The sequence below is a fragment of the Tarenaya hassleriana genome, unplaced genomic scaffold (genome assembly GCF_000463585.1).
Source record: "Tarenaya hassleriana unplaced genomic scaffold, ASM46358v1 Cleome3, whole genome shotgun sequence".
Lineage (NCBI taxonomy): Eukaryota > Viridiplantae > Streptophyta > Magnoliopsida > Brassicales > Cleomaceae > Tarenaya > Tarenaya hassleriana.
This window is the reverse complement of record NW_010966177.1, coordinates 6,677,806-6,703,228: the sequence shown is the minus strand read 5'-3', so window position 1 is coordinate 6,703,228 and position 25,423 is coordinate 6,677,806. Positions and strand designations below refer to the sequence as shown.

Below are 25,423 nucleotides of genomic sequence, written 5' to 3'. Positions count from 1 at the left end.
CCTCTATATATTCACATATATTTTTGTTGGTGTATATATATATACAAAATGAATTATGCTCCCTTCTCCAATTTGAGGTTCGAACTCGGGCGAGATAGACGTTTTGGGTCACCGTTTTACAGGTGAACTATCCAAGTTAGATTTACATATATATATATATTGATGGCATGAATGATTATTGTATATGGTGATGTCATCATGTGGCTTAACGAGTAAGAAAATGTCTAAAAATAGAAATGTTGCAAAATTAGAGGTCGGGACTTTTCCTTTAAGTCTTCATGTTCGGACGTCCAAGACGAATACAAACAACTGAAGCGTGCAAAAGCATGAAGCTTTTACGTATGGAAGATAAAATAACTTAGAACCTAATCAAGCGTGGACCTATTATTCTTTTTTTAAAATAAATAAATAAATAAAATCCAGCAATCATTATCTTTTAGAATATTTATTTAATTAATCATTCTGTTCTTCTTAATTAAATATAGACCCTTTGAAACACTTGAGAGGAAAATTAAAACTTATAAATACTTGAATCTACATGTTTGATAGAAAATCTATCACTCGATAGAGAGGGAGCCATTTGATTTGTCATTTTAGAATACATTCTATGGCTCTTAAAATGAACTTAATATTTTATATTTTTCAGTTTTTTGTCAACAAGCCATAATGCGTTAATTTGAGGATAACAACTGAATTAACGAAAAACAAAACCGTGAAAATGACCTTTGAAAATGTTGATAATAATAGCCTAAAAAATTAGTTATATTATTTCAAAGAAAGCCCCAATATAGAAGGGAATCGACAACAGATAGAACATTTCAACGCAAAGAACATGAAGGATGAAGACTTTGTGAGTCGAAAGTGTCAAGTAGTCACGAGTGAAAGTAAATCCCATTTTGTATCCCACTTGCGAGAAAGAGAGAGGGTCCACAGACAAGGTGATGGGGAAAAAGCCACGTGTCGTGATGGGTTTTGCCCGATTTGTGCAAAAAAAAAAAAATTGACCTCACATGAATTCTTGGTCACGTATTCATTTGCCCGATTAAGGAATCGGTAGATATACACTTGATATGATTCCATCAAATTCCAAAGATGAAGTGATTTCATTATCTCTCTTAATTTGGTAAAGAAAGTGTCGTTAGATAAGGTGGTCAAGATTGTCACGACATTATATGTATAAGACTGTATGTTATATGTCACGAACAACTCTCTCTTCTTTGTGGATAAGTATTGGCATAACTTCCAAACCCAACCCAACCATTCCTTTTCCATGCAAATGATTTCTCTGTCATGCAAAATTCATGTTTATACTATGATATTTAGCTCAAATCCGCTCTCCAATAATATTATATATAGGTTGATATATATATATATATGTGTGTGTGTGTGTGTGTGTATTACCCAAACCAAATGACAATATTTGATACGTGCCCCTTGATCGAAGGGAAAAACTAAACCATGATTAGAGGAGTTTGATGAGTAAAATTACGAAATACTCCTACAAGGGAAAATCATATTTTTATATACATACATAAATGTTAAAATGTGGGATTAAAATGCGGTGGCTATGGTTATGGTTAACGGATAAGAAGTAAAGAAAGAAATTTAAAAATTTTTAAAAACAAAAAGGGGAAAAATATGATTGGTCGGGAGGAGGGGGTCAGGGTGAGGGAGAAGGGTGCAATGAACCAAGACACTTTAGACACGTGGCCGAATGAGAGGGGTGGTCTTCTTACCAAATGGTTGAGGAGTTGCCACGTCCCCAGCCACCCCTTCCATAGTTCCATTCCATGTGCTCCTCTTCTTGTCTTTTATAATATATATATATATGGTAATTTCTCCAATTCGTCCAAATAAATTTATTTGGAAGATATTTTGGTTATTTACAAAAAAAATAGAACTACAATTGTTTTTAAATAAACTAAAATTAAAATTTTAAAACAAGTTAGATACACTTGAATTACGATTATATATATATTTTTCTTCTATCGTGACGAAAAACATATGATACAAGGTTCACAAACCCAAATTCATTGTAATCCATTATAAACGTACGTAGGGTAAAAAACTAAAATCAAATATATATTACAAATTCGAAGCAAGCTACATGCAGTTTGACATATGGAAACCCTTTTTTCTTTCGAATAATTATGATCATACTCATAATAAGTTAATAATGTATGATAAAAATATATTAAAATATCTGTACGTAGTACGGACGTAACAAATCTACAATGATCTGCGATGATTATATGATCAAAGCTAACATCATATGTATGTATGTATGTATGTATGTATGTATGTATGTATGTATGTATGTATGTATGTATGTATGTATGTATGTATGTATGTATGTACGTATGTATATGTATGTATGTATGTATGTATGTATGTATGTATGTATGTATGTATGTATGTATGTTCATCGATCACTTTCGCATCATCAAACGTTCATAAACATGTTTGAAAATTTTGACGAGGTGACAGGTTAGGCACATTGAAAAGTAAGGAAGAGAGTGGCGCACGACAATATGCTGCCATGTGCTAGAGAGAGAGAAGAACATACAAATAAAAAAAAAAATCTAATCATACGAAACCCTTTCCAATATAAGCTAAATCAACTTTCGTTTCTTTTAACTTAGAGCTTAATCTCATTCATTTTTCAAGATGAAGTGTGTATATATACGGGTATTTGGTACGGGTTGTGGATTATTTAGTATATTCGCATGAATTCGAACCTTAAATATACATATATATATATATATATATATGCTTTTTTGATGATTTCGAATGTGAACGGATAAATCCATTAAAAATTTCGTTGGAAAGCGTCTATTATTATTTTATTTTTTTTTGTAATGGGGTATTCTAAATACTAATGAAACTATGATAAAAGCATAATCTCATGGCAAAAGGTGTACTCATCTGAGGGATGAGGACGTGGAATTCTAAAAACGAAAATGATACAAATGGAACTTTTAGGTATCTTTTTATACGTATGCATGGGAAGGTTTTTCTACGTGGACGGATACACCGAAATAAATAGATTCGGAACGTGTGGAGACATCATGCGAGTGGGTGATAGGTGAAGAGAGTGTGCAGATGTGTGAATGGGATTGGACGAACATGTTTTGCGTATGCGAGTCTCTGTCCTAAAGCCGACATTTTACGAGAATAAGGACAGACAAAGAGCGATCTAAGTAAGTCTCCATTGCCCTTTAATTCCTCGAATAATACCCTATATATTATTTCTTATTAATATAAAACTTGGGTTTTTATTATATTTCTTCGCCACGTTGCCCAATCTCTTCTCTTCCTTCGCCTTTTGCCGGTCTCCGATAATGTTCCTGTGTTCCCTCCTTCACCTTCGAGATAAAGAAATAAGCACGTGGACGATATCAAAAGCTAAAGATTTATATATATATATATATATATATATACATATATATATATATATTTGCGGTTTTATATTTACTATGTTGGATAAGTTGTGAAATTGATAGGTTTTCTTTGGACATCTATGTAATATATTCTTAATTTAATATGTAATTCATGAATATATGAATTTGATATCATATATAACATAATCATCGTGTACATTTGGAAGTTAACTTGGGAAACTAATTACGCCTATTGTAGATATATCTCACATATAGAAATATTATGAGATATACATAACATATGTAAACTCTATATACGTATTTAATCTTGAAATAGTTTTCAATATTCTCGTACAAATTCACGTGTGATAAATTGTATGAATTTGGACGATCATCTGATATCGATGTAAAAGTTTATCTTATGAATAAATTATCCAACTAATAATTTAGGCCTTGAATGTTTAGAGTTTTTAGAATCTAAAAACCAAAAAAATTATCATTCAAGTTTTCACAAAATTGTTTTTCCTAAAAACTTGGAAAGCCATTTTAACGGAAAAATCAAAGAAAAATCAAAAGCTACTTTTTTTTAGTTTTCAAATATTATAGAATCCAAAAGCCAAAAATCAAAAACTAAAAACCAAAATCCAAAAACTAAAACTAAAAACCCAAAATAAAACTCATCTCCATTCAAACCCTTAGAAACGATTACAAAAAAAAAAAACCAGCATGCATGTTAATCTTCTATAAAGGGTTGCCCAAAAAACAACCATGCATGTGGGAGAAGTTTGAAAAAAAAAATAATTAACACTTTATATCAAGAAATATGTAAATTTATAACGTATATATTTTTAAAATAAATGATTACTTCATTCTAACAATTTTCCCTATTTAGAGGTTCAGAAATCGAGAATCACATCTATAATACAATCAATCAACATTTACACATGCATTTAAAAAAAATAAAATATAATTAACTAAACCCTAATTAACCATAATTAGTCAACAATGACGACAACTCTATCCGCCTCAAATCCCTCCAACCACCGTAAAAATTTTCTATCTTTTTTCTCTTCTCGACGCCCAAGATCCTCTCTCTTATAGCTTCTCTTTTTTTCTTCTCGGCAACCAAACAGAATTAATCGTACCAACTTCGTAATTAAAAAAAAAAAGAAGTAAAAAGGATACAAAGTTTTGAAATAAAATTTTAATCGTCCATTGAAATTGTTCCACGAAAGCAAATTCTATTCGTTCAAGCAGCTGAATGGGTACGGCTTTGATTGGCCGGTGGGGACAATGTGACCGATGAATGTCCTCTCCATTGGACAGCACAATCTCATATGCCAAACAGTCCCCTTGTACTTGAAAAAACATTATTTTTATAAATTTTATTGGAACTCGCAAAACTATATAATATATCATATTTAAAATGAACTCGTTTAACATTATTCGTTTACCGCAAGGTGAATAATTTTTCCGCATTCGCCTCTTGACTATCTTCGCGCGTTTGACTTCAACTTTTTCACGCTTGAGAACCGAATATTTGGAGTATCTTATGCTATGTTATTGCATGGACCGTAGCATGTATAAATTGATTAATAATTCAAATGGGTATTGAAATTACTATAAAGTAAAGGCAAACAAATTCCTTTTTTGGATGTTGTTACTGTTTGTTTATCGAATTTGAAGGAGTGGCCCGGTCAGGTTGGGATCCTAATAGTGGGCACAATTTATATATCTATATAGAGAGAGAAAGAGAATTGTACAAAATAATGATGCTCTGTGTTCATAATTAAAATGCGTAATGACCCTGCTTATATTTATTAACTGCCTAATCAGGAAAGCCTTATAATCCCACACTCTCCTTTCATATATATATATATATACATACATTACATATATTATACCACTAATCATATGTACGTGTGTATGGGTGGATGTGTGCGTGCAGCGGTCTTAAGAGATTAACTTTAGAATCAATTGAATACAAACGACTTTGGGAGAGAGAGAGAGTACAAAAGAGGAAATCGATAACAAGACATCCTTAATTTTGGGTGATTTTCTCTCTTGGGTTGTTACAAAGTCTTATCCAAAAGATTGGATAAAGATGGTTTTATTTTTCCAGACAAAATAAAATTATAATTACCTCATTCGACAACTCAATATTTGTGTGTGTATATATGCGTGTCAACTGTTCATCTTTTTCTCTATGCATGTGCGCCCCCCCCCCCACACATATTATATATATATATATATATCGTGGCTGAATTCTCGAATTCCATCTCATAATTTAAATAAAATAAACAAAAAAGTTATATGAACATTCGCAAATTGAGGCGGTTTAGTAAAGGTGTGTGGTGTGTATATATATATAAATATGTGAGTGTGGGGTAGGTTTTGCCTTCTTACGTTTTACTATAAAATTTTATAAACATTAAATGTAAATTTGTTGCATTCACATTCACATGAGTTTGATACAGTTATAATATTGTCCGCATTAACAAAGTCATGTCTTTGCACAAACGAAACAACTATAGATTAATTAGTGATATATATATATATATATATATATATAACATGACTTCGACGATAACGATGTCCAGTGGCAATCCTGAAATTTACGGAGAAGGGGAAGCCCACAAAAGGAAAAGGACATATTAATAATCACATCAAGAAACACGAAGTGTTCTCATCTCACGACACCTTCCCCTCCCTCCTTATATATCACGAGTCATCCTCATCCCCCAACACATCTCCTCGCATTACAGCAAAAGCGAGACAAAAACAAAAACCACAGGAGAGAGAGAGAGAGAGAGAGAGAGAGAGAGAGATGGATGATCATATGGCGCTCGCCTCTCAGTTGTACCCTGGCGCCTTCACCCAAATTGCTCCTCAACAAGGTCGGTCCATATCATAAATTATGTTGTATCTTCTTTCATTACTATGCTTACACAAATACAGGCGCGTATTGTTTTGTGAATTGGCCGGGAGTTAACTTTGTACAGATTTCTTTCTCCACTCCCAGCTCAAGAAATGAACATACACACACTCATATATATATATATATACCCATATATATACGTATATAGTACATGAATGTACACACGTTTTTAAGAAACTGTGAATGGCTTCTGTTCATTTCATACCATGGTTTTTTTTTTGGGTGAATTAGTTAAAAGGGTTTTTCCTTATGTAAGCAGGAGAGCCGAGGAGGAGGAGGAGGAGGAGGAAGAACAAAGCGAACGGAGAAGGAAGCATCAATGGAGGAACGATGAGGAAGAGGAAGCTGAGTGAAGAGCAAGTGAACATGCTCGAGATGAGCTTTGGCAACGAACACAAGCTCGAGTCGGAGAGGAAGGACAGATTGGCGTCGGAATTGGGGCTCGATCCTCGTCAAGTGGCTGTCTGGTTTCAGAACCGTCGTGCTCGTTTTAAGAACAAGAAGCTCGAAGACGAGTTCAGCAAGCTCAAGGACCTCCATGAAAACGTCCTTGTCGAGAAGTGCCGTCTCGAATCTGAGGTTCCCTCTCTCTCCCTCTCTCTCTCTCTCTCTCTCTTTTTTGTTTTATTCAACTCGATTAGGTCCAAAATTTTATTCTGTATATACTATATAGTGAGAATCGAAATGATATATATGTAGGTAGAGGGATGAGTAAATAAAAGATTATAACATTTTAAATCATAAAAAAAAGATTACAATATAGGGACAGGTTTCACGAAAAATATGTCGATTTTATAATTGATCTTTTATAAGTAAATTAAAAAAACGGATATACTTGAAAATTACTTCCGTAATTACAATTTTATTCCTATAACATAAAACGAAGATGGCGAGTGATGAACGCAGGGCTCGAAGAAACCCGATGAGTGAAGCAGCCGTAGCAAAAAAAAAATGAGAACAAAAAATAAACAAAACAAAAAAGAGACAGAAAGTGGGGCGAAAAAATATTGCAATGAACAGAAAAATGCCACCTCATTACACAACACAAAAGTACATCATGTTATGTGTTTCAGATCACTACATGTTTCCGTACACACTTTCCTCGTTTTTTTTATTATACTAAATGGATGCCTTATGCTTGGGCCTGCGGAATGCGTAGGCCCACCAAAGCTATTTGTCTCTAATCACATGATTAGTCTCCTAATTAAACACAAATATCAATTTAGATCCGAATCCGAATTCAAAACTTTTGGCGGGTTTGGATTGGTCCGTTTGACACCACTATGATCACTAAACAAAAACTAATAACCAATTAAAGGGTGATTAGTTAAATAAATAATTGATCGTTGCAGGTTATCGAGTTGAAAGAGCAGCTGCAAGAGGCGGAGAGAGAGATCCAGCGGTTGGCGGAGAGGGCAGAAGGGGGTTCAAGCAACAGCCCGACAACTTCATCTGTATCGGTCGAAGCCAACGATGCGCCGTTTCTCGGAGATTACGAAGTGGACGATTCATGTTTTGATTTGATCTACCCGCCGCAAAATGGTTATACCGCGGGCATCGAATGGATGACTATGTACTTGTAATTAACTATAACATCATCATTATTATTGTTATTATAATTCTTAAACTAGGGCAACTCTAAAAATAATTGTCATTAGTTATATATATATATATGACCGTAATCTGTAATTTGTAGATGTAGATATACGATGGGTCCGATGATGATGTAGTAGCAATTGCTTAGCCAAGGAGTAATGCTTGACTGTCTTTTCTATATATTTTAGCGCTCTTGTCGTTAATTAGCCTCTTCGTTTTACATAATGCATGTCACGTATTTATATGGACCGACGCTTACGAAATGCCACGTGTGCAGATACACGGTTTCCTCCAGAACTTCCGAAACATAGGGTGTTTATGATTGGACCAATTCACTTGTACGTACGTACGGACACTCATGTAACGTATGCATAAATATTACCCGAAGATAAACAATATATATTACTTTCATTTGATAATATTATAAAGAAAAGAGACTACTGGGGAACCATTGAATTAACTAACAATAATAACATAATGATAATAATGATAATGATAATAATAATAATCCAAAAGATGACAGATTCCATAGCTTTATTAATATAATCTCTCAAGTGCTTTGGAAGCGTGCTTGAGCTCCCATAAAGTTTGGAACTATAGATCCATCAAAGACTTTAATTTCACATATTTCATGCATCTACTCATGTATATATATATATATGTATAGTCTATATGTATGTATGTATGTATATTTCATTTTATTCCAAAGGGAAACAAGAGTTGGTGTTGTCATATCAATAAAAAGGAAGAAATTTAGACAAAATTGGACGTCAAAGGGTAAAGAAGCAAATTGTATCGCACTTACGAAACGATTCGTTTAATTCCCACATCCCTTCCCCTCCCCACCACCACAAAAAAAAAATTAAAATTATTACTATTAATATTATTATAAAATAATAAAAATAATAAAATGGGTTGTATACATGTGGTGAGTCGATGAATCATAAAATTTAAAAAGTTAGTCGTCTTTTTTTTTGTTAAAGATAACTCTTATCCATAATTACCGGAAATGAACAAGATAGTGTTCTGCCTTATCCGTGGATCCACGCACACAAAAACACTGCGAGATTCACTGTCTCGTCGCCTAACTTCGGAACCAGCTTCCTTCTCTTTTTTTCTCCTTTTTGTTTTTGCCAATTCTCAACCCTAAAAAAAAAAAAAACACGTGCACAAAACTTACATATACAATGTAATAATTCATATTGAACTATACAATATTTGGAATGCATAAATAAATGAAATGGACCTATACACACAATTTTAGCTATGTTAGGATATTTGTATCTCTTGCGTTCGAATATGTTGTTTTGAATTCTTATGTTAGATGACAAGATTTCAAAGATATTGCACTGCACATTATTTTTAGGAAAAATAGTCTAGAAAGTTACAAACTTTGAAAAAAAAATCACATAAAATCGTGAATTTTATAACTTATATATAAAATTATAAACTTTATTAATCTTATGATATTCCTATAAAATTCATAAATTTATAGTTTTATATGAAAGTTTAAAAAATCTTAAAGTCAATAAATATCTGGGAATATGGTAAAATTTACAAAGTTCATAGTTTTATAATTTTATATGGAAAATCGGATTTAAAAATGGTTCGAACTTTGTATCATAGCCCAAAGAAGGCCCATTAAATTTATTAGACCCACGATATGTTCACTAGCGATGGGCCCATTGTGATAAATGAGCACGGAAAATCGCCGAGTTATGCTCTATTTTTGGGCCCAATTAGTTAACCTTGTTAATATATAATTCAATAATTTTTAAAATTATCTTATACATTGTTTAGCTATTCCTGTAAAAAAAAATAATAACTAATAAATTTATAAATCAGAATATTTAGTCACTCAAACCCAACACTAAAAGAATTTTTTCCTGGTATTGGCATAATTTTTAAAAACTCAAAACCAGATAATAGATTGTAATGTATTGTGTTAAAAAAAAAGATGAAAAAAGAGAGTTAGGATGGAAAGGCAATAGTACAGTAGTATGTATTCTACTACTCAAATCGGTCCATATTTTTGTTAGAAAAACGTTTAACTAGATTATACTAAACAATAAAAAAGGATTAATAATAATAATTATTAAAAAATCCTATATAAATATCTCAACTTTACAAATGTTTAAAATTTTAATTTATCTAATTTATATCTCAAATTTTATAATAATTTAAATTAATATTTCAAATATTGAAATATTTTAATAGATATTATAATCACGATTCATTTTTTATATTATAATTAATATCTAATTTATATATTACCATCATATTAAATTAACAATTATCATTGATTATATAAATTTTATTTTTTATATTAAAAATTAATATTTAATTTATATATCCTAACTAAAATTAAAATTAAGAATTATTATCGAGTTTATAAATTAAAATATCTATTTAAAAGATTTTAATATATAAAATATCCATTTAAAATATTTTAATATTTAAAATATTAATTTGGTAAAATTAAAAGATTTATTTTATTTTATAATGTTATATATATTGATTCTTTATTATTATTATTACCCAATAAAAACATCCACAAAAGTTTGATGAGTCACACCAGTCGAAGCTCCCGTGTCAAAACCTTATCCATTAACACGTGTACAACTCGCACGTGTCACTACCTCGAACCCTAATTCCCAATTATTTCCCCCCTTTCTCCGGCTCCCCCTATCATGCTCCGCCACAGCAGATCGCAGAATCAAATCCTCTCCCTTATTTTTCATCGTCTGTTTTTCTCGACAGGATCGAACCAGTGAGAATCCCGTCGGAGAAGCTATTTGGGAGTTTTTTTTTTGCTTCGTTGTCCTTCGATTTCCGCCGCAATTTGTGGGCCGCACGATCTGTCGAAGTGGAGGAGGACTTTTTTGTGTATGTATATTTCTCGCATCCTAGCTGGACTTCCACCTCATGCCATGAGAGCTGGTCTGTCTCCGTGTTCTTTTGCTTTTTTCCTTTTTTCAATCATCTTCTCTCGAACGCACATTCACACGCATGCCCATATTATACACATATATGTGTTAAGTGTGTAAGAGAGAATTGCATGTTGGTAGTTCGAGGTCGATTTTACAAGTAGAGGTTTGGTTCGGAGATATAGGCTGAACTTGAAATTCGTATATATGTGTGCATATATGTTCATGTTTCTGCTTTTGCAGAAATTTTCCGGTTAGTTTAGTTTTTATAGCTATTTCTTGTTGAAATTTCTCTGGGGATTTGGAATCTAGCTTGGGTAATGAGTATAAAATGATAATTTATCTTGTTTTACATGATATTAATATTTTCGTATCGCTTCTATGGCTCAACAGTTTCAGAATTTACCATAAATGACATGAACAAGGCGCTTGATTTTTGTTCTGTCTATGTCGTGTGAATTTGTTTCTGTTCTCTTCCTGCACCTTATGGACATTGTTTTCAAACCCTGGTTTTGTTTCTCTTTTTTTTTTGTGGTATTGTCGTGTCTCTCTCTTTGCTTTATCAGTTCATGTTGTCTTTAATGAGTTCTCGGTTCCTGCTGTGATGGGGAAAAAGCCACGTGTCGTGATGGGTTTTGCCCGATTTGTGCAAAAAAAAAAAAATTGACCTCACATGAATTCTTGGTCACGTATTCATTTGCCCGATTAAGGAATCGGTAGATATACACCTGCTGATGTGGGTTTGTGATTCTTGTCCAGTTCCGAGCCTTTACTTGGAACGTTTCAGTATGAATCGGAGAAATTTGAGTTCTTTGTGGTTTTGATCGTTTCAGGTGTATCGTAGATCCTCTATTCGCTGGCGTGTTTTTCTTTGTTTACCGTTAGTGAAACGATCTCTCGCAACCAATGGGCACAGGTGAGGGAAGCACGCCTTCTAAGTCTTCCAAACCATCCTCTTCAACTCAGGTCTCTCTCTCTCTCTCTCTCTCGTAGGAATATGCATTAGATATGTATCAGAACGTGTTCATGACTTCGTTTTTACATATCTTCATGCTTGTATATTACGTTTTGATGCATCTACCTCGTCTATGCAGGAAGTACCTTCAGTGCCATACCCTGACTGGTCAAGCTCAGTGCAGGTTTATAGAACTTTTGTCACAGATTATTATCAGAGCATAGCATAGCATATTATTGCTAAGTGCTGATTGTATCGCTCGTCGTTTAGGCTTACTATGGAGTTGGAGGTACTCCAGCTGCATTTTTCCCGACGCCTGTTGCATCTCCAAGTCCTCACCCTTACATGTGGGGTGCCCAGGTATGGGAATAGAGGATTATTTATTTGGATAGCAAGGTCGAGCTTTAACATTCGAGAGTTTCTTTAACGAGTTCGAGGGTAATTCGATGATTTCAGCATCCTATGATGCCACCTTATGGAACTCCAGTTCCGTACCCAGCTTTGTATCCTCCCGGGGGAATCTATGCTCATCCTAGTATGCCGATGGTAATCATAATTTCACAACATGATCTAAGTTACAGTTCAACTTTTTGCTCATATATGATGACGGGAGAAATTTTTCTCGGTGTTCTGCTGGTGTAGGCACCTAATTCTGCACCAGCTAACACAGAGAATGTTGTCAAGGACCAAACTTCTGCCAAGAAATCGAAGGAGAATTCGAAAGGAAAGGGAGAAGGAGGTGAGAAGAAGGGAGCAGCTTCTGGTTCAGGCAACGATGGTGTGTCTCGAAGGTGTTTTAGATTAGCTGTCGTCTATTCCACATGTTTGTTGAATGATCCACCTCGTTTCGTTGAGTGTTTACTCTATCATGAATTCTGTCTTTTCAGTGGTGAAAGTGAGACAGAGGATTCGTCTGATGGAAACGATGAGAACACCAATCAACAGGCTAAAGGCTCTAGTCGAAAGGGAAGCTCTGAACAGACGATGGCAGATGGTACCCTTCTCATGATTCTGAAACCAAATATGGTTTCCGGTATCTGCTTTTATTTTTCATTTTTCTTGACCCGTATAATTATTGATACGGTCCAAGGTATAGTGCCCGTGAAGGCAGTAGCCCCTTCGAGTAATCTGAATATAGGGATGGACTTATGGTCTCCTGAAGGAGCATCAAAGATGAGACCGAATACCTCCAATGCCATTGTTCCTGCACCACCACTAGCGGCTCGTGGTGGTGTTCCGTCCGAGCAATGGATAGTACGAATCATCATCCTCTTGTCTGTTACATTCGACAAAAAAGTAACTAATCGAGGAAAACATTTCTTCCCTTTTTCGATTTTAACAGCACGGGTTTTCGCTCGTAGGATGAACGAGAGCTCAAGCGGCAGAAAAGGAAGCAATCTAACCGTGAATCCGCAAGGAGATCGAGATTACGAAAGCAAGTATGTACATATCTATCTAATCTCGAGCTGTTTCTCTAATGTTATCTTCCATTGGAATGACACACTGGAAGGAAAAAAAACCAAACAGGCAGAGTGTGAACAGCTTCAACACAGAGTAGAAAGCTTGACGAGTGAGAATCACGGTTTGAGAGAAGAGCTTCAGAGGTTCTCTGAGGAATGTGAGAGACTTAAGTCTGAAAATAACTCCATCAAGGTAAAACCCAAAAAAACACAAGCTTTGTAAAAAAAAAAAAGATGCTGTAATTAAATTTTGACCGATTTTTTTATTGTTATTACAGGATGAGTTGACGAGGTTGTGTGGAACAGGGGCTGTGTAGCAAATTTAGGATCTACTAAGGATGGCAAAGGAAACAATTAACAAGAAAGGAGCAAAAACGAATAGTTTGGATCCAACAGACTCGTAAACACCAAACTGTTGTTGTATAATTAGGGATTAGGTGTTAATTAATTACCGAAATCACACTTTGTTGGGATCGAGTAAAGACTCTACTTCGTTTAGAGGTTTTTCTTGTAATAATATTTTTTGTTTCTTTATTGAAGAAAAAGGAAACACCCCCAAAAGGTCCCAACTAAAAAAACTTTTACAGCTTTAAGAAAAGGTTGCGGGGGTTTTATAGATACAATTCGGTTCTGTTAATTTAACCAACCCCCTAAAGGTTAAGTAGAAAGCTAGACTTCCGGTTAGTTAAAACCGCCAAGCCGACGTGGCAACAAGGGCCCTCCCGTGCCAGCAAAGCACCAACTCGGCCTGTCGTTTTGCCACGTGGAACCCTCCCACGTGTGCCTTCTCCAGTAGACACTCGGCTTGGAAGTCGGCGAACTGGCTCAGCGGCATCGGCCTCATCCCCGCCGCGCATAACGCTTCCCGCCACGTCATCTCTCCGGCATGTCTCCTCGCCGCCGCCGCCTCCACTGCCTCCGTGATCCTCGGCTGCAGGATGAACGCTTCTATGATCTTCTTGGCGCTCTCTCCCGGTGGAACCGCAGCGTCGAGCGACTCCAGTACCATCGTGTAGAACTCGAGTCCGCCCACGAACTCTCGCCGGAAAGATCCGGCTCCGGAAGTCTCGGTCCATCCCTCTCCGTCAACGAAGACGACGACCTTCGGAGAAACTCGCCGGAGATCGTGAATAAAGCCTGAGATTCCGGACAGATGGCGGAAAATTGTCGGGGAGAGCAGAACGACGGTCCTCTCTCCCTCCACGAATCTGATCGCCTTGAACGAAAGCATCTCGAAGGTTCTCACGAGGACGAACTCGATCTGGAACCGGATTTTCAGATCCGCTGCGAACAGAGAGAGATTTTCCTTGACGAGCCTTGTCTCGACGGCGTAATTTTCCGGCACCACCGCCGTGACTCTCAGAAATCCACCGCTAACGGATGATTTCTCGGCGATCTCTCTCATGAGCGACGCGTACTGACCGCCGAATCCGATCTCGAAGTCCACCACATGGACGAACGGCACCGCCGTCGATGCGGCCGCCACCGACAAAGATGAGGACTGCCAGTTCAGCGAGTCGAGGATCGCTTGGTTCACGGTGAAATGAGAAAACAGAGGAACCGGCGAGATGCCGGAGAACTCCTTGTAGGCCCGAATCCTGTGGACGATATCTGACCACGACGATAACCGGGTCGGGTTCCGGGTTGACCCGGACAGAACCGTCGCGAGAGCTTCCTTGAAGTAAAACGCAGCTCTCTTCAGAGGTCTCCCCGACGGAGATCTCAGCCGTTGATTGAGCCGTGCCAGTACCACCTGAGCGAGTTGTAACTCGTCCGAGTCGACGCAGTCCACGACTCGGATCAGATCCTCGATGAAATCGAATCCGCCATTGACGAATCCATCGGAGACATCCACAGAATTCAACCCGTGCCCGCCACCGATCTGATGACCCAAGTAAACCTCGGACGACTCGAAATCCGCTGGGTGGAGCTGGTCGGGAAAACTAGGAAGCTGAGAATCGGCGCCGTAGTGTGTCGGAATGGCGGCAGTGGTGAAACTGCTCTTGAGAGCAGGGGCAGAATCGTCATCCAATTCCAGTTCCCTCATGATAGAATCCCAATCCATGGAACGCATCACATGCTCATCCAACGGAAACTGCTCGGATACTTGACCGGTGGTCCCTCCTCCGCCGGATACCTCCCCCGCAACGGCAACCGGAGGCTTATCCGCGGCGGCGGCGGCGGGGCTGGGGCTTCCACGGAGGTCGAGCACCGAGGTTGGCTCGTTGAAACCGAGACCACCCCCTGCGGTAACAGTAGCTACTGAACTGTTATTGTTGTTGATAAGATTCGTGGTGGTGGTGGTGTCGTTGTAAGAAACTGCCTTTGAATCCGAAGGTTGGTTGTCCTGAGGTGTCGATGATGGAACTCTCATGTCTCGCGAGCCGAAGTTAGTGTTCGTGACGATGAAGACGAAGAAGAAGAAAGATTTTCTCTCACTCTCTCTCTCTCTCTCTTTCTGTGTGTGTTTGGAAAGGAAGGAGGAAGAGACGGAGGGCTTTTTGGAAGGTATGATTGCGAGCTTTTTATCTTAGAGTTTGGGCAGGGACAATGCCACGATGGTCGCATGTCTTTATTTCTCTCGTAGGAAAATTAATTGGTTTTTTAATACAAAAAACAAGTATTTAAGATTTAGGCCGTATATATAGATTTCAATACAAAGATTTATACGTCTTGAATTTCATATGATTTAACAATCAAAATTATGTCTATTCTTCATACATGCTTTGTAAAAAATACATGATATATTATCACGTCTATTTTTTTTTGGTACATATGCTGGCATACTGTGACATATACTCTTTTTTTTTTATAAATGACATGTACTGTACTGTTTTTTTTTTATAAAAAAAACAGAGTATCATTTCAGGAATTCACAAAGATCGGTTAAAGCCTTAAAGGTGTGTTGACGAAGTAAACGGTAAAAAGGCAACGGCGCACTCACTTAAGTAGGTCCCATGTTAAAAAGCCCACCTGGGCCCACATGAAGCAGATTTGTCGGGATATGTGGCTAGAGGCCCATGGGCCTTATGATTTACCGATTTACCCTTATTAGATTTTGACGGACCATCAGAGCGCGTAAAAACCACGCTCGTTCACTGTGGCCCACCATCTACCTTCCTTTCTTCTTTATAATTTCTTTTTTTTTTTCGGAAACGAAAGGGAAGGAATATGTTCTCTCCTCACTGATTGATTTTCTGACGTCTTAGAAATCGAAACCACGTTTCTTTGTTTAAGGAAAAAAAATGTTTTTTTGTTAGATGCATGAATGAACTTCACTGTAGAACAACGATAAATATATCAGTGCTATCGCATGTGTGTATAATGACATTTATCACACGCAATATTTATAACAAATACGCATACTAGAAGTACGTCGAATGGTATAATAAAAAATCGGGTTTATTTTGATCGTTGTGTTTGTAAATTCTAAATATTTAATGAGGAAATTTAATCATGGATAGATGTGGTTGGCCGCTGCATGCAAATGATTTTGTAGTATCATCGTGGGAAAGAGGTTTAACTGGTCTTATTGAAATTTTATTTATTTAAATTGCATGGTAGAACAAAAGTTTAAAATATTTATCAAAAAAAGTTTTCCTTTATTAGAAAATTCGGGTCGTGTAACGTTCCACCTTATCGATAGAGTGGTGTCCACTCATCCGCCCTTTTGCAATTCCCCCCTTAAAGTAAGCATTTTTGGAATGATTGTTACGGGAGAGAAATAAATAGGGCTTGGGGGGGGGGGGGGGTGTATATATATATATATATAAACAGAATTAAAAAAAAGTTAATTTCGGTGGTGGCTTTTTGTTATTAATTAGGCTGATCGCAACTTTCACTTTAAATTAAGTTTGTTAATTCGGTCGATCGTGTGAACGCTTCCTGCAAACATGGGATCCAATGAATATCCTAATTCTCGAAATATTTATGCAAATCCAGAGAGAGAGAGAGAGAGAGAGAGAGAGTTTAATCAGTAATAATAAAATGTGCAATTCTATATCCAATTATACTTGAATTGAAAGAATTAACAACATTATATCGAATTAAGATCGGGCGCATCACATTTTTTAAGTTGTTGGTTTTGCTTTTTTGTTAACAAAAATTATACATATTTTTTTTATTTCATTTCGAATTACAAATAATTATATTTAAAAACAAGCGTTAAAAAATTTGGGATACAATTCTATTCAAATCCAATCAAATTAATGTATTTTTAAAAAAAAATTATATCTAATCAAATTTCAAATTCACTCTTTTTCTCCATTTAAAATTTGTTTTTCATCCGTATTCCAATATTTTGGATAATTGGTAAAATGGATCTTTCAATATTTTTTTGATGAAATCTTTCAATATTAAACGGTAATCACAGATGAATATAAATAAAAAAGATTATTAGGTAGAAAAAAAAGTAATTTTATACACACGTGATAGATATTTATACGACCCGTCAATCAATCATGTCTTTTATATATATATTCCCAAGTCTTATTTTACTTGCCAAATTTTCTTCATGTTGGGTTCTTATTACGGAAAATATGCCGTTTCCAAACTTTTCTTTCTTCCTTCTTCTGTATTGGGGATTTATAAGTTCAAATTTCGAATCTGTATAAAATATTACATCAGCTAATGAATAGATCTAAATAAAACATGATCAAATGAAATTTAATATGTCCAATTAGTCAGATGATCGTCTCTAAAAAAAATTTAGGATGAGGAAATTGACTAAACAATGATACATTAATATATATATACAAACATTTATATATATATATATATATATAATAAGGTGTACAGTTTATAATATATATTTTATGGTTCAAAATTATGGTCATTATACTGCATGTGTTTAGATGGATATTAAAAGTACGTGTGTTTTTTTTCGTTATTTATTTTTTTATATAAAAAAATGCATGAGAAACGGAACCTAGTATATTTACGTATGTATTCGACCGAAATCAAATCTTACACTTGATGGTTCTAAGTTTCTAACGATAACTTACTCTCCCAAACCAAATTATTTGGATCGAAATTAAGGTTATAGAATGGATCGATCGATATTTCAGATACATATGACTTTATATTTATGAATCATATTATATATATATATATAAACATGGAGTTGGGTAGGAAAGTCAAATACTTAGGTGGTAAGGAAGATATAAGCACACAGACGATCGATGAAGCAGAGAAAAGAGAGAAGCTTGAAGCACACAAAAGCAAAGCAGGGTTTGGAGAGAGAGAAGATTCTATTGTTTTATGTACAAAAAAGATTGTCTCCATTAAATAAATCCCCACTCCCAAAGGGCATGGCAGATATATATATATATATATATAAGAAAGGTGATATGCATTACAAAGATAGCCAAAAGATTTGATTTTGGATGTATTATAACGTTAATATAAAATAAAAAAAAGCAACGAGATCAGTCGCAATTAATCAGTAAGTAATGATTGATGCAGAATGATCAGCATTGATCTATATATTCATGCGGTGGATCAATGTACGTTGTGTATTCGAAGTTTTTATCGTTAAACTTCAGAAGAAGAAAAAACATATGATGGTATTCCTTTAGACTTGTTCTAACCATCATATTTTTTTCTTTCAAATTTTTTTATATATTAAAATATAAAATTATCAAAAATTATGTCACTTGTTTATATAGGATAAATATATTATTCTCCAATCTTTTCATCATATAGAAATATTTCAAACAAGAAAATCACTATTTAGTCTAGGTTTCTATATCACGTATTTATAAAAGTAAAAATTATATGTTTTTTGGTGTGCCAAAATAGGTTAGACTCACGAGTCGACTCGCAAACCATCCTATGTTTTTTTTTTTCGAGTCGACTCGCAAATCATCCTTTATTTTTTTTTAGTCGAGTTCAGAAAATTTGAGCAAAAAAAATAGTTCGAATGAGCAACTTGCTATGAGTCGAGCCATCTCGATGAATCAAAAACTGGTCCACGAGTCAGAATTTTTTATAAAAAAAAAAATTAAAAATAATTTTATATTTTTAATAGATATTTGACTTGTTTTGTTTATTTATTTTTTTATCTTTTAATATTTTTATAATATTTTTAGCATATAACTTTTATTTTTTAATAAGATATTTGACTGATGAGTCAATTCGTTTGGTTCATGATTTAAGGTGAAACGCATTTAGTCAAGTAAGTTTTGTTTCTCCCAAAAATGGGGCGAATCAAGTTTCGTTCAAAAAATCTAAAATCGGGACAGACTAACTGAGTTGGGTCGGACCATCCCCTTTTTCACCTCTCCCCTATATATATATGTAATGTTGTATCATGATATATATTTTTTTTATAACATTCGATATCAATAATTCAATAATTTGAGATATAATATGAAACTTGGAAAAGAAGGAAAAAAGGGAAACGCAGTAGGAAGAGGGGATCTTCTGTCCCGTAAGACCATAGAAAGTAATGGATGGATGAGTAGTCACTACGAGCTTTTCTTCCATTGGGGATACGTTCGGTATTTTATCCTCCGAGAGAATATTTTACTTTTTTACCTTTTTTTTTTTCAATTAGTCCCTTTCGATATTATTATAGGAAATAATGTTTCGAATAATTTAGTGTTCAATTATCACGTCTGATTTTTTTTGGAAAATTAAAATATTTTATGACATATAATAGTATGATTAGATTGTGACTAACTTTGGATACGAATTTATGCATCTAATCAAGAGGACGATAAATCTTTTTTATAGTATTATTACAGATGATGACGTGCGTATTCATTTCATTTCCATTGTCTTATATATATATATATATATTGTTACAATGGGTTGATAATCATATCTTAAAGAGGAAATAGTTCTCTTGATTTAAACCCGATATTATATTTTAGATATATAATACCATGTTTTACAAAATAAAATGTTACAATAATAATTTTTATAATAGGATGAAACGCATGAAAAAAATAGTGTTTTTGTTATATAGTTGAGCCTTGGTTACACTATTAGGAGCCGGCTGTATATATATATATGTGGACTGTTGAGGACCATATAACATATGATAAGGTGGGATATATATATATATATATATATTATAATGTGATGTATAGTAGTAATCATATCATAGCCAATGGTTATGAGATATTCTCCTAATATTGTTCCTCCCAACTTGTGCTATTGACATGAGCCAACATAATCAGGTTGTCAACTTGGTTCGGAATTTTTCTGCATGGAGTCAAACCTCATGCCTACATTATTTCCCTCTTAAAAAATATTTTTTTAATTGAATATCAGTAAATTACACGTGGAATATATAAAATAATTAAAAGAAAAAAATGCTAAAATTTATTATGGAATTTAACACGAAAACTTCCCATGTATTTCACAGCCTTGGACAATTCACAGTGCATTTTATACGTATAATTGAGTTGGCTGAATACTCTAAAATAGGGGTGGGCACGGATCGGATATCCGGAATTTTTGAGATATCCGTATCCGTATCCGAACCGTAATTTTCGGATATTCGTAATTTCGGATATCCGTAATAATTGCGGATATTTGCGAATATCCGTATCCGATATAAAAAATAATACAAACATTATAAAAAAAAAAATCAAAAATGCAAATAAAATAAAAAAGAATCGAATACAATCCGGTGAAAAACAATCCTTTTGAAAAATAACAAAATTTTCGAAGAAAAATAATTCGATGAATAATTTTAAACCGATAAAAAACTGCAGATTTTTCTATACTCATCAGAGTAAAAAATCTTCAAACCAAAACTGCAGATTATTCAAATTCTCTAACTCAAAATGTTAGAAATCTATAAAGAAATTTCCAGATTTGGAAAAATATAGAAACTTGAGATAAAGAAATTTGCTTACAAAATAAAACAATGGTGCATAGTTTGCTTAGAAGACAAATGAACATAAATACGAAACTCAGATGAACAAACTCAAATGCCAGAGTTTAAGAGAGAGAGAGAGGTGAGAGGGACGGACGACGGCCAAATGGAGTAGAAGAATGATAACACAATAATAACCCTAACATATTTTTATTTTTTACAAAGTTACCCCAATATATAAAATAATTACCAAATTAATCAAATATTATTAATATTACTAAAAAATACGGATCGGATCGGATAATTCTATTTTAATATCCGTATCCGATCCGTATCCGACAAATATTTTGAAATCAATATCCGTATCCGATCCGTAAATTACGGATCGAATTTTCGGTTCGAATACGAATCAAATAACGGATCGGTTCGGTTTTTTCAAATATTATGCCCACCCCTACTCTAAATAAAAGTGATAAAAGATGATAGAAAATTGCATTTTGCAAAAAATCTAAAAGAAATATTATAACTTTCGATAAACATGTTTAAAGTGATATCCACTTTTTATATAATAAATTAATTGAAACTAAAATAAAATATTTTTTTTCTGAAACAGAAATCGAATTTGGAATAAATTTAAAAAGAAATCGAAATAGCACGAAATTAATATAAAATAAAATAGAAATGGATATAGTTTTTCATAAGGCCCTGGAGGATAGCCCAAATCTTGAATTATATGGCCCGGCCCATATTAGATGAACTTCAAAGTTGTAATCTGTAACACCCTGATGGATGTCGACGTATGGGATTTTTCCCAAATTATTTAGCAAATATATGTGCATTTATATAGTAGGATCCATACACGTATTATGTCAGGCCCCGTGTAAATTAAATTGTGACATTTTTATGCATGTCAAGTTTTCGTACATTCCCAATGGGAATGAAACATAAAATAATGTCACCTCGATCTCATAACCCGGTCTTGTAATATAAGCCTTACAGGTCCAATCCGTCAACAAAGGATTTGCCACGTGTAAACAACACCATGCACGTGTCTACCCTTCACGACACGTGGACATGACTATGGTCCATCCTCCCTCTATGATATTATCTCATCATTTCATACGCTATGCCTAATAGAACGAAACACAGAGCTCAAAAGATGAAGAAATTTACGATTCTGCCACTGTCGGTTCTCCTCCTCCTCACGCTCTTGATTTCCTCCGAGGCCTCCGTCCAAAACGACGCCGTGGCATGTGGGTTACCGGTGGTGAGGAAAGATCAACGGACGAGGATCGTCGAGACGGAGTTCGGAGAAATCTCGGCCGTTGAGATCAGCGACGGTTGCGGAATCAGAGGGACCCACTCTATACATTTCATAACGTTGGAGCCTAATTCTCTCTTGCTTCCTCTTCTTCTTCACTCCGACATGGTGTTCTTCGTACACACAGGTACATCCCTATTAATGTCCGAAACTCTATGAACTCCTGCATGTGTTTAATGTCGTGTCTTATCATCGTGCATGCATGTATACATCCACTGCTTAAAACCCATTTGGGATTATAAGTTAGTTTCCAGCTTAAAAATATACAAATTAATTGAAGGCTATATAATTGTTGTGTTGGGATCATAAAGGAAGTGGAGTTCTCACTTGGGTCGACGAAGACAAGGAGACGAGGATCGAAATAAGACGAGGAGACGTTTACAGGCTACGTCCCGGTACGGTTTTCTACGTACGGAGCAACCTGGAGAGGGAAATTAGAGAGAAACTTAGGGTTTACGCAATCTTCTCCGACACTAGTGAGGATGATTACATATACGTAAGATATAATCTTTCGCGTTTGTCTGTCGTCAGATTTTGTCGCTCTTTTTGTTGTTTTCATGGTGAATTCTTGGATAATGTCAGGATCCATGTCTCGGGCCGTATTCAAGTATTAGAGAGCTTCTTCTTGGCTTTGACGAGAGAACTCTCCGGTCAGCTTTTGCGGTATATATATGCTTTCTTCGGACACGAATCATAATCTGAATCTGTTCACTAATTACACTTCAACATGCCATGCATTTGAATGATTTTTACGATGTGTGGAAGGTTCCTGAAGAGGTTATCGGGACGATAAGGAACGCGACAAAGCCGCCATTGATCGTACACGGTATGCCGAAGAACATAACTCATGGATCAGACGAGTTCTTGTGGCAAATCCAATCACGTTTCCTGAGAATCTTCGTCAGGGAAGAGGATAGCGATGAATTGATAATAAACAGTAGGGTTAAGAAGAAGAAGACAAGAACATACAATGTCTTCGAAGAAGATCCAGACTTTGAGAACTGCAACGGTCGGAGCATCACTGTTAGCAAGAAGGATTTACACGCACTGAAGGGATCTAGTGTCGGAGTTTTCATGGTTAACCTAACAAAGGTTTGTACTTTATACGCCATTTTAGATTTTCACACCACTTCAAAAGGGTGTTTATAAAACCTCATTTTCTCGACAAATCGTCATATATGAAATGATATGATACACTGTCTCTCGTTCTGAAGGGATCGATGGTGGGACCGCATTGGAATCCGAGGGCATGCGAGATATCGATCGTGTTGCGAGGAGAAGGGATGATCCGGGTGGTGAGCTCGAGCAACGAGATGATGAAACAGAGCAAGTGCAAGAGCGGCGGGAGGTTCATGGTCGGGGAAGGAGACGTTTTTGCAGTGCCTAGGTTTCATCCGATGGCTCAGATGTCATTCAACAACGGCTCGTTTGTGTTCGTGGGGTTCAGCACGTCGGCGAGGAGGAACTATCCTCGGTTCTTAGCTGGGAAGAGCTCGGTTTTACAGGTTCTGAAGAGAGAGATAATGGCGGTAGCGTTGAACGTGAGTAATGTCACGGTTGATCGTCTTTTGGGTGGCCAGGAGGATGGGGTGATGTTGGAGTGTACGTCATGCGCGGAGGAAGAGCTCGTGAAGCTGAAAGAGGAGATTCAGAGGGAGAAGGAAGAAGAGGAAAGGAAGAAGAGGGAGAAAGAAGAAGAAGCGGCGAGAAGGAGAGAGGAAGAAGAGGCGAGGAAGAGAGAGGAAGAGAGGCAGAGAAAGGAGAGAGAAGAAGCGGAACGGAAGAGGAGGGAGGAAGAAGAAAAGCGGCGGCAACAGGAAGAAGCTGAGCGAGAGAGGAGAGAGGAAGAAGAGATGAAACGAAGGGAGGAGGAGAGAGAGAGAAAGGAAAGGGAAGAAGAAGAGAGACGAAGACAAGAAGAGATGGAGAGAGAGAGGAGGGAAGAAGAGAGAAAACGGGAGGAAGAGGCAGCTAAAAGGGAGGAAGAAGAGAGACAGAAAAAGGAGAGAGAAGAAGCAGAGAGACAGAGACAAGAACAAGAAGAAGCGGAGAGACGAAGAAGACAACAGGAAGAAGAGAGAAAACGAGAGGAGGAGGCAGCTAAGAGAGAGGAACGAGAGAGACAAGAACAGGAAGAAGCAGAAAGGCAACGAAGACAAGAACAAGAAGCAGCAGAGAGGCAAAGACGAGAACAGGAAGAAGAAGAAAGACAAAGAAAGCAAGAAGAAGAGAGAAAACGTGAAGAGGAGGCAGCTAAGAGGGAGGAAGCAGAGAGACAGAGAAAGGAAAGAGAAGAAGCAGAGAGACAAAGACAAGGACAGGAAGAAGCAGAGAGACAAAGAAGACAAGAAGAAGAAGAAGAGAAGCGTCGGAAAGAAGAGGCGGCGGCGGAGAGAGAGCCAAAACCGTCTCCGATGGAGGAGCAAAATCCATAAAAGAATGTCTGGAGACGTAATATGCTGAAAATGTTGTTTAATTTAAGGGTTTTTTTTTTTTTTTTCATTTCGGTGGGTCAATGTAAGAAAATAATGGAGAGTTCATCATCTTGAGAATTTGTCTATAAATGTGTGCCAGCTCATATGATACAATATAAAATAATAAAATATTTTGTGCATAAAGTATTATGAGGTTAGTATATTTAATCATAACGCATTCAAAAGAAAACAAATCTTATTGAATTTAGGTGATTTAATTATTTGAGAACAATTCCGATTATACATTGAGGAAAACGTTCATTTCTGTTAGTTCAAATATAGAATAGAATATATATAAGTTAAGTTTAGATGATGATTATATATTGAGGAAAGTTTTCATTTGTGTTATTTTCAAATATAGACCATATATATATATATATATATAAAATAGAACACGTGTTGAAAATTAAAAAGGGAGTTCCGAAAACGTAGTACATAACGTACATTAGATATGGGCCGAAAATGGGCCTAACTCATAAGCCCATAGATCTTAAGAATGGTTTTCTCAAGGGATATAAATACAGGTGCTCCGCCGATCGTTTTT

The 25,423-nt window shown here is 35.7% G+C and overlaps 4 protein-coding genes across 8 annotated transcripts; 3 read left to right on the top strand and 1 right to left on the bottom strand.

Moving 5' to 3' along the window:
- Positions 1-5,380: 5,380 nt before the first annotated feature.
- LOC104819802 (homeobox-leucine zipper protein ATHB-40-like) lies at positions 5,381-8,117 on the top strand. Its single transcript, XM_010550053.1, has 4 exons — positions 5,381-5,389; positions 6,175-6,277; positions 6,578-6,897; positions 7,671-8,117. Exons 2-4 carry the CDS (start codon positions 6,208-6,210, stop codon positions 7,899-7,901), a joined length of 621 nt encoding a protein of 206 aa, XP_010548355.1. The 5' UTR covers positions 5,381-5,389; positions 6,175-6,207; the 3' UTR covers positions 7,902-8,117.
- A 2,450-nt stretch (positions 8,118-10,567) lies between these two features.
- On the top strand, positions 10,568-13,790 carry LOC104819800 (G-box-binding factor 1-like). 5 transcript variants are annotated; one of them, XM_010550051.1, is made up of 11 exons: positions 10,581-10,854; positions 11,675-11,807; positions 11,936-11,980; positions 12,067-12,156; positions 12,253-12,342; positions 12,439-12,587; positions 12,684-12,790; positions 12,893-13,050; positions 13,158-13,235; positions 13,324-13,449; positions 13,535-13,790. In XM_010550051.1, exons 2-11 carry the CDS (start codon positions 11,748-11,750, stop codon positions 13,571-13,573), a joined length of 942 nt encoding a protein of 313 aa, XP_010548353.1. In that variant the 5' UTR covers positions 10,581-10,854; positions 11,675-11,747; the 3' UTR covers positions 13,574-13,790. The 5 variants fall into 5 exon arrangements, with proteins under 5 accessions (XP_010548354.1, XP_010548351.1, XP_010548349.1 ...); XM_010550050.1 differs by having other exon boundaries at positions 10,583-10,854; positions 12,887-13,050; XM_010550049.2 differs by having other exon boundaries at positions 10,578-10,800; positions 12,684-13,050.
- A 14-nt stretch (positions 13,791-13,804) lies between these two features.
- On the bottom strand, positions 13,805-15,816 carry LOC104819799 (scarecrow-like protein 15). The gene has a single exon (XM_010550046.2). The coding sequence runs from the start codon at positions 15,628-15,630 to the stop codon at positions 13,942-13,944; it is 1,689 nt and encodes a 562-aa protein (XP_010548348.1). The 5' UTR covers positions 15,631-15,816; the 3' UTR covers positions 13,805-13,941.
- Positions 15,817-22,205: 6,389 nt separating this feature from the next.
- LOC104819798 (vicilin-like seed storage protein At2g18540) lies at positions 22,206-24,965 on the top strand. The gene is made up of 5 exons (XM_010550045.1): positions 22,206-22,532; positions 22,717-22,901; positions 22,988-23,068; positions 23,171-23,497; positions 23,620-24,965. The coding sequence occupies exons 1-5, from the start codon at positions 22,211-22,213 to the stop codon at positions 24,838-24,840; spliced, it is 2,136 nt and encodes a 711-aa protein (XP_010548347.1). The 5' UTR covers positions 22,206-22,210; the 3' UTR covers positions 24,841-24,965.
- Positions 24,966-25,423: the final 458 nt, after the last annotated feature.

Bases quoted from the DNA above. Each gene is read 5' to 3' on its own strand.
- LOC104819800 (XM_010550049.2), top strand. From the start codon at position 11,748: ATGGGCACAGGTGAGGGAAGCACGCCTTCTAAGTCTTCCAAACCATCC. The intron at 12,588-12,683 runs GTGTTTTAGATT...CTGTCTTTTCAG, and splicing joins AACGATGGTGTGTCTCGAAG to TGGTGAAAGTGAGACAGAGG. The intron at 13,450-13,534 runs GTAAAACCCAAA...TTGTTATTACAG, and splicing joins CTGAAAATAACTCCATCAAG to GATGAGTTGACGAGGTTGTG.
- LOC104819799 (XM_010550046.2), bottom strand. From the start codon at position 15,630: ATGAGAGTTCCATCATCGACACCTCAGGACAACCAACCTTCGGATTCA.
- LOC104819798 (XM_010550045.1), top strand. From the start codon at position 22,211: ATGCCTAATAGAACGAAACACAGAGCTCAAAAGATGAAGAAATTTACG. The intron at 22,902-22,987 runs GTAAGATATAAT...GGATAATGTCAG, and splicing joins GTGAGGATGATTACATATAC to GATCCATGTCTCGGGCCGTA. The intron at 23,069-23,170 runs GTATATATATGC...GATGTGTGGAAG, and splicing joins CTCTCCGGTCAGCTTTTGCG to GTTCCTGAAGAGGTTATCGG.
- LOC104819802 (XM_010550053.1), top strand. From the start codon at position 6,208: ATGGATGATCATATGGCGCTCGCCTCTCAGTTGTACCCTGGCGCCTTC. The intron at 6,278-6,577 runs GTCGGTCCATAT...TTATGTAAGCAG, and splicing joins CCAAATTGCTCCTCAACAAG to GAGAGCCGAGGAGGAGGAGG. The intron at 6,898-7,670 runs GTTCCCTCTCTC...TGATCGTTGCAG, and splicing joins AGTGCCGTCTCGAATCTGAG to GTTATCGAGTTGAAAGAGCA.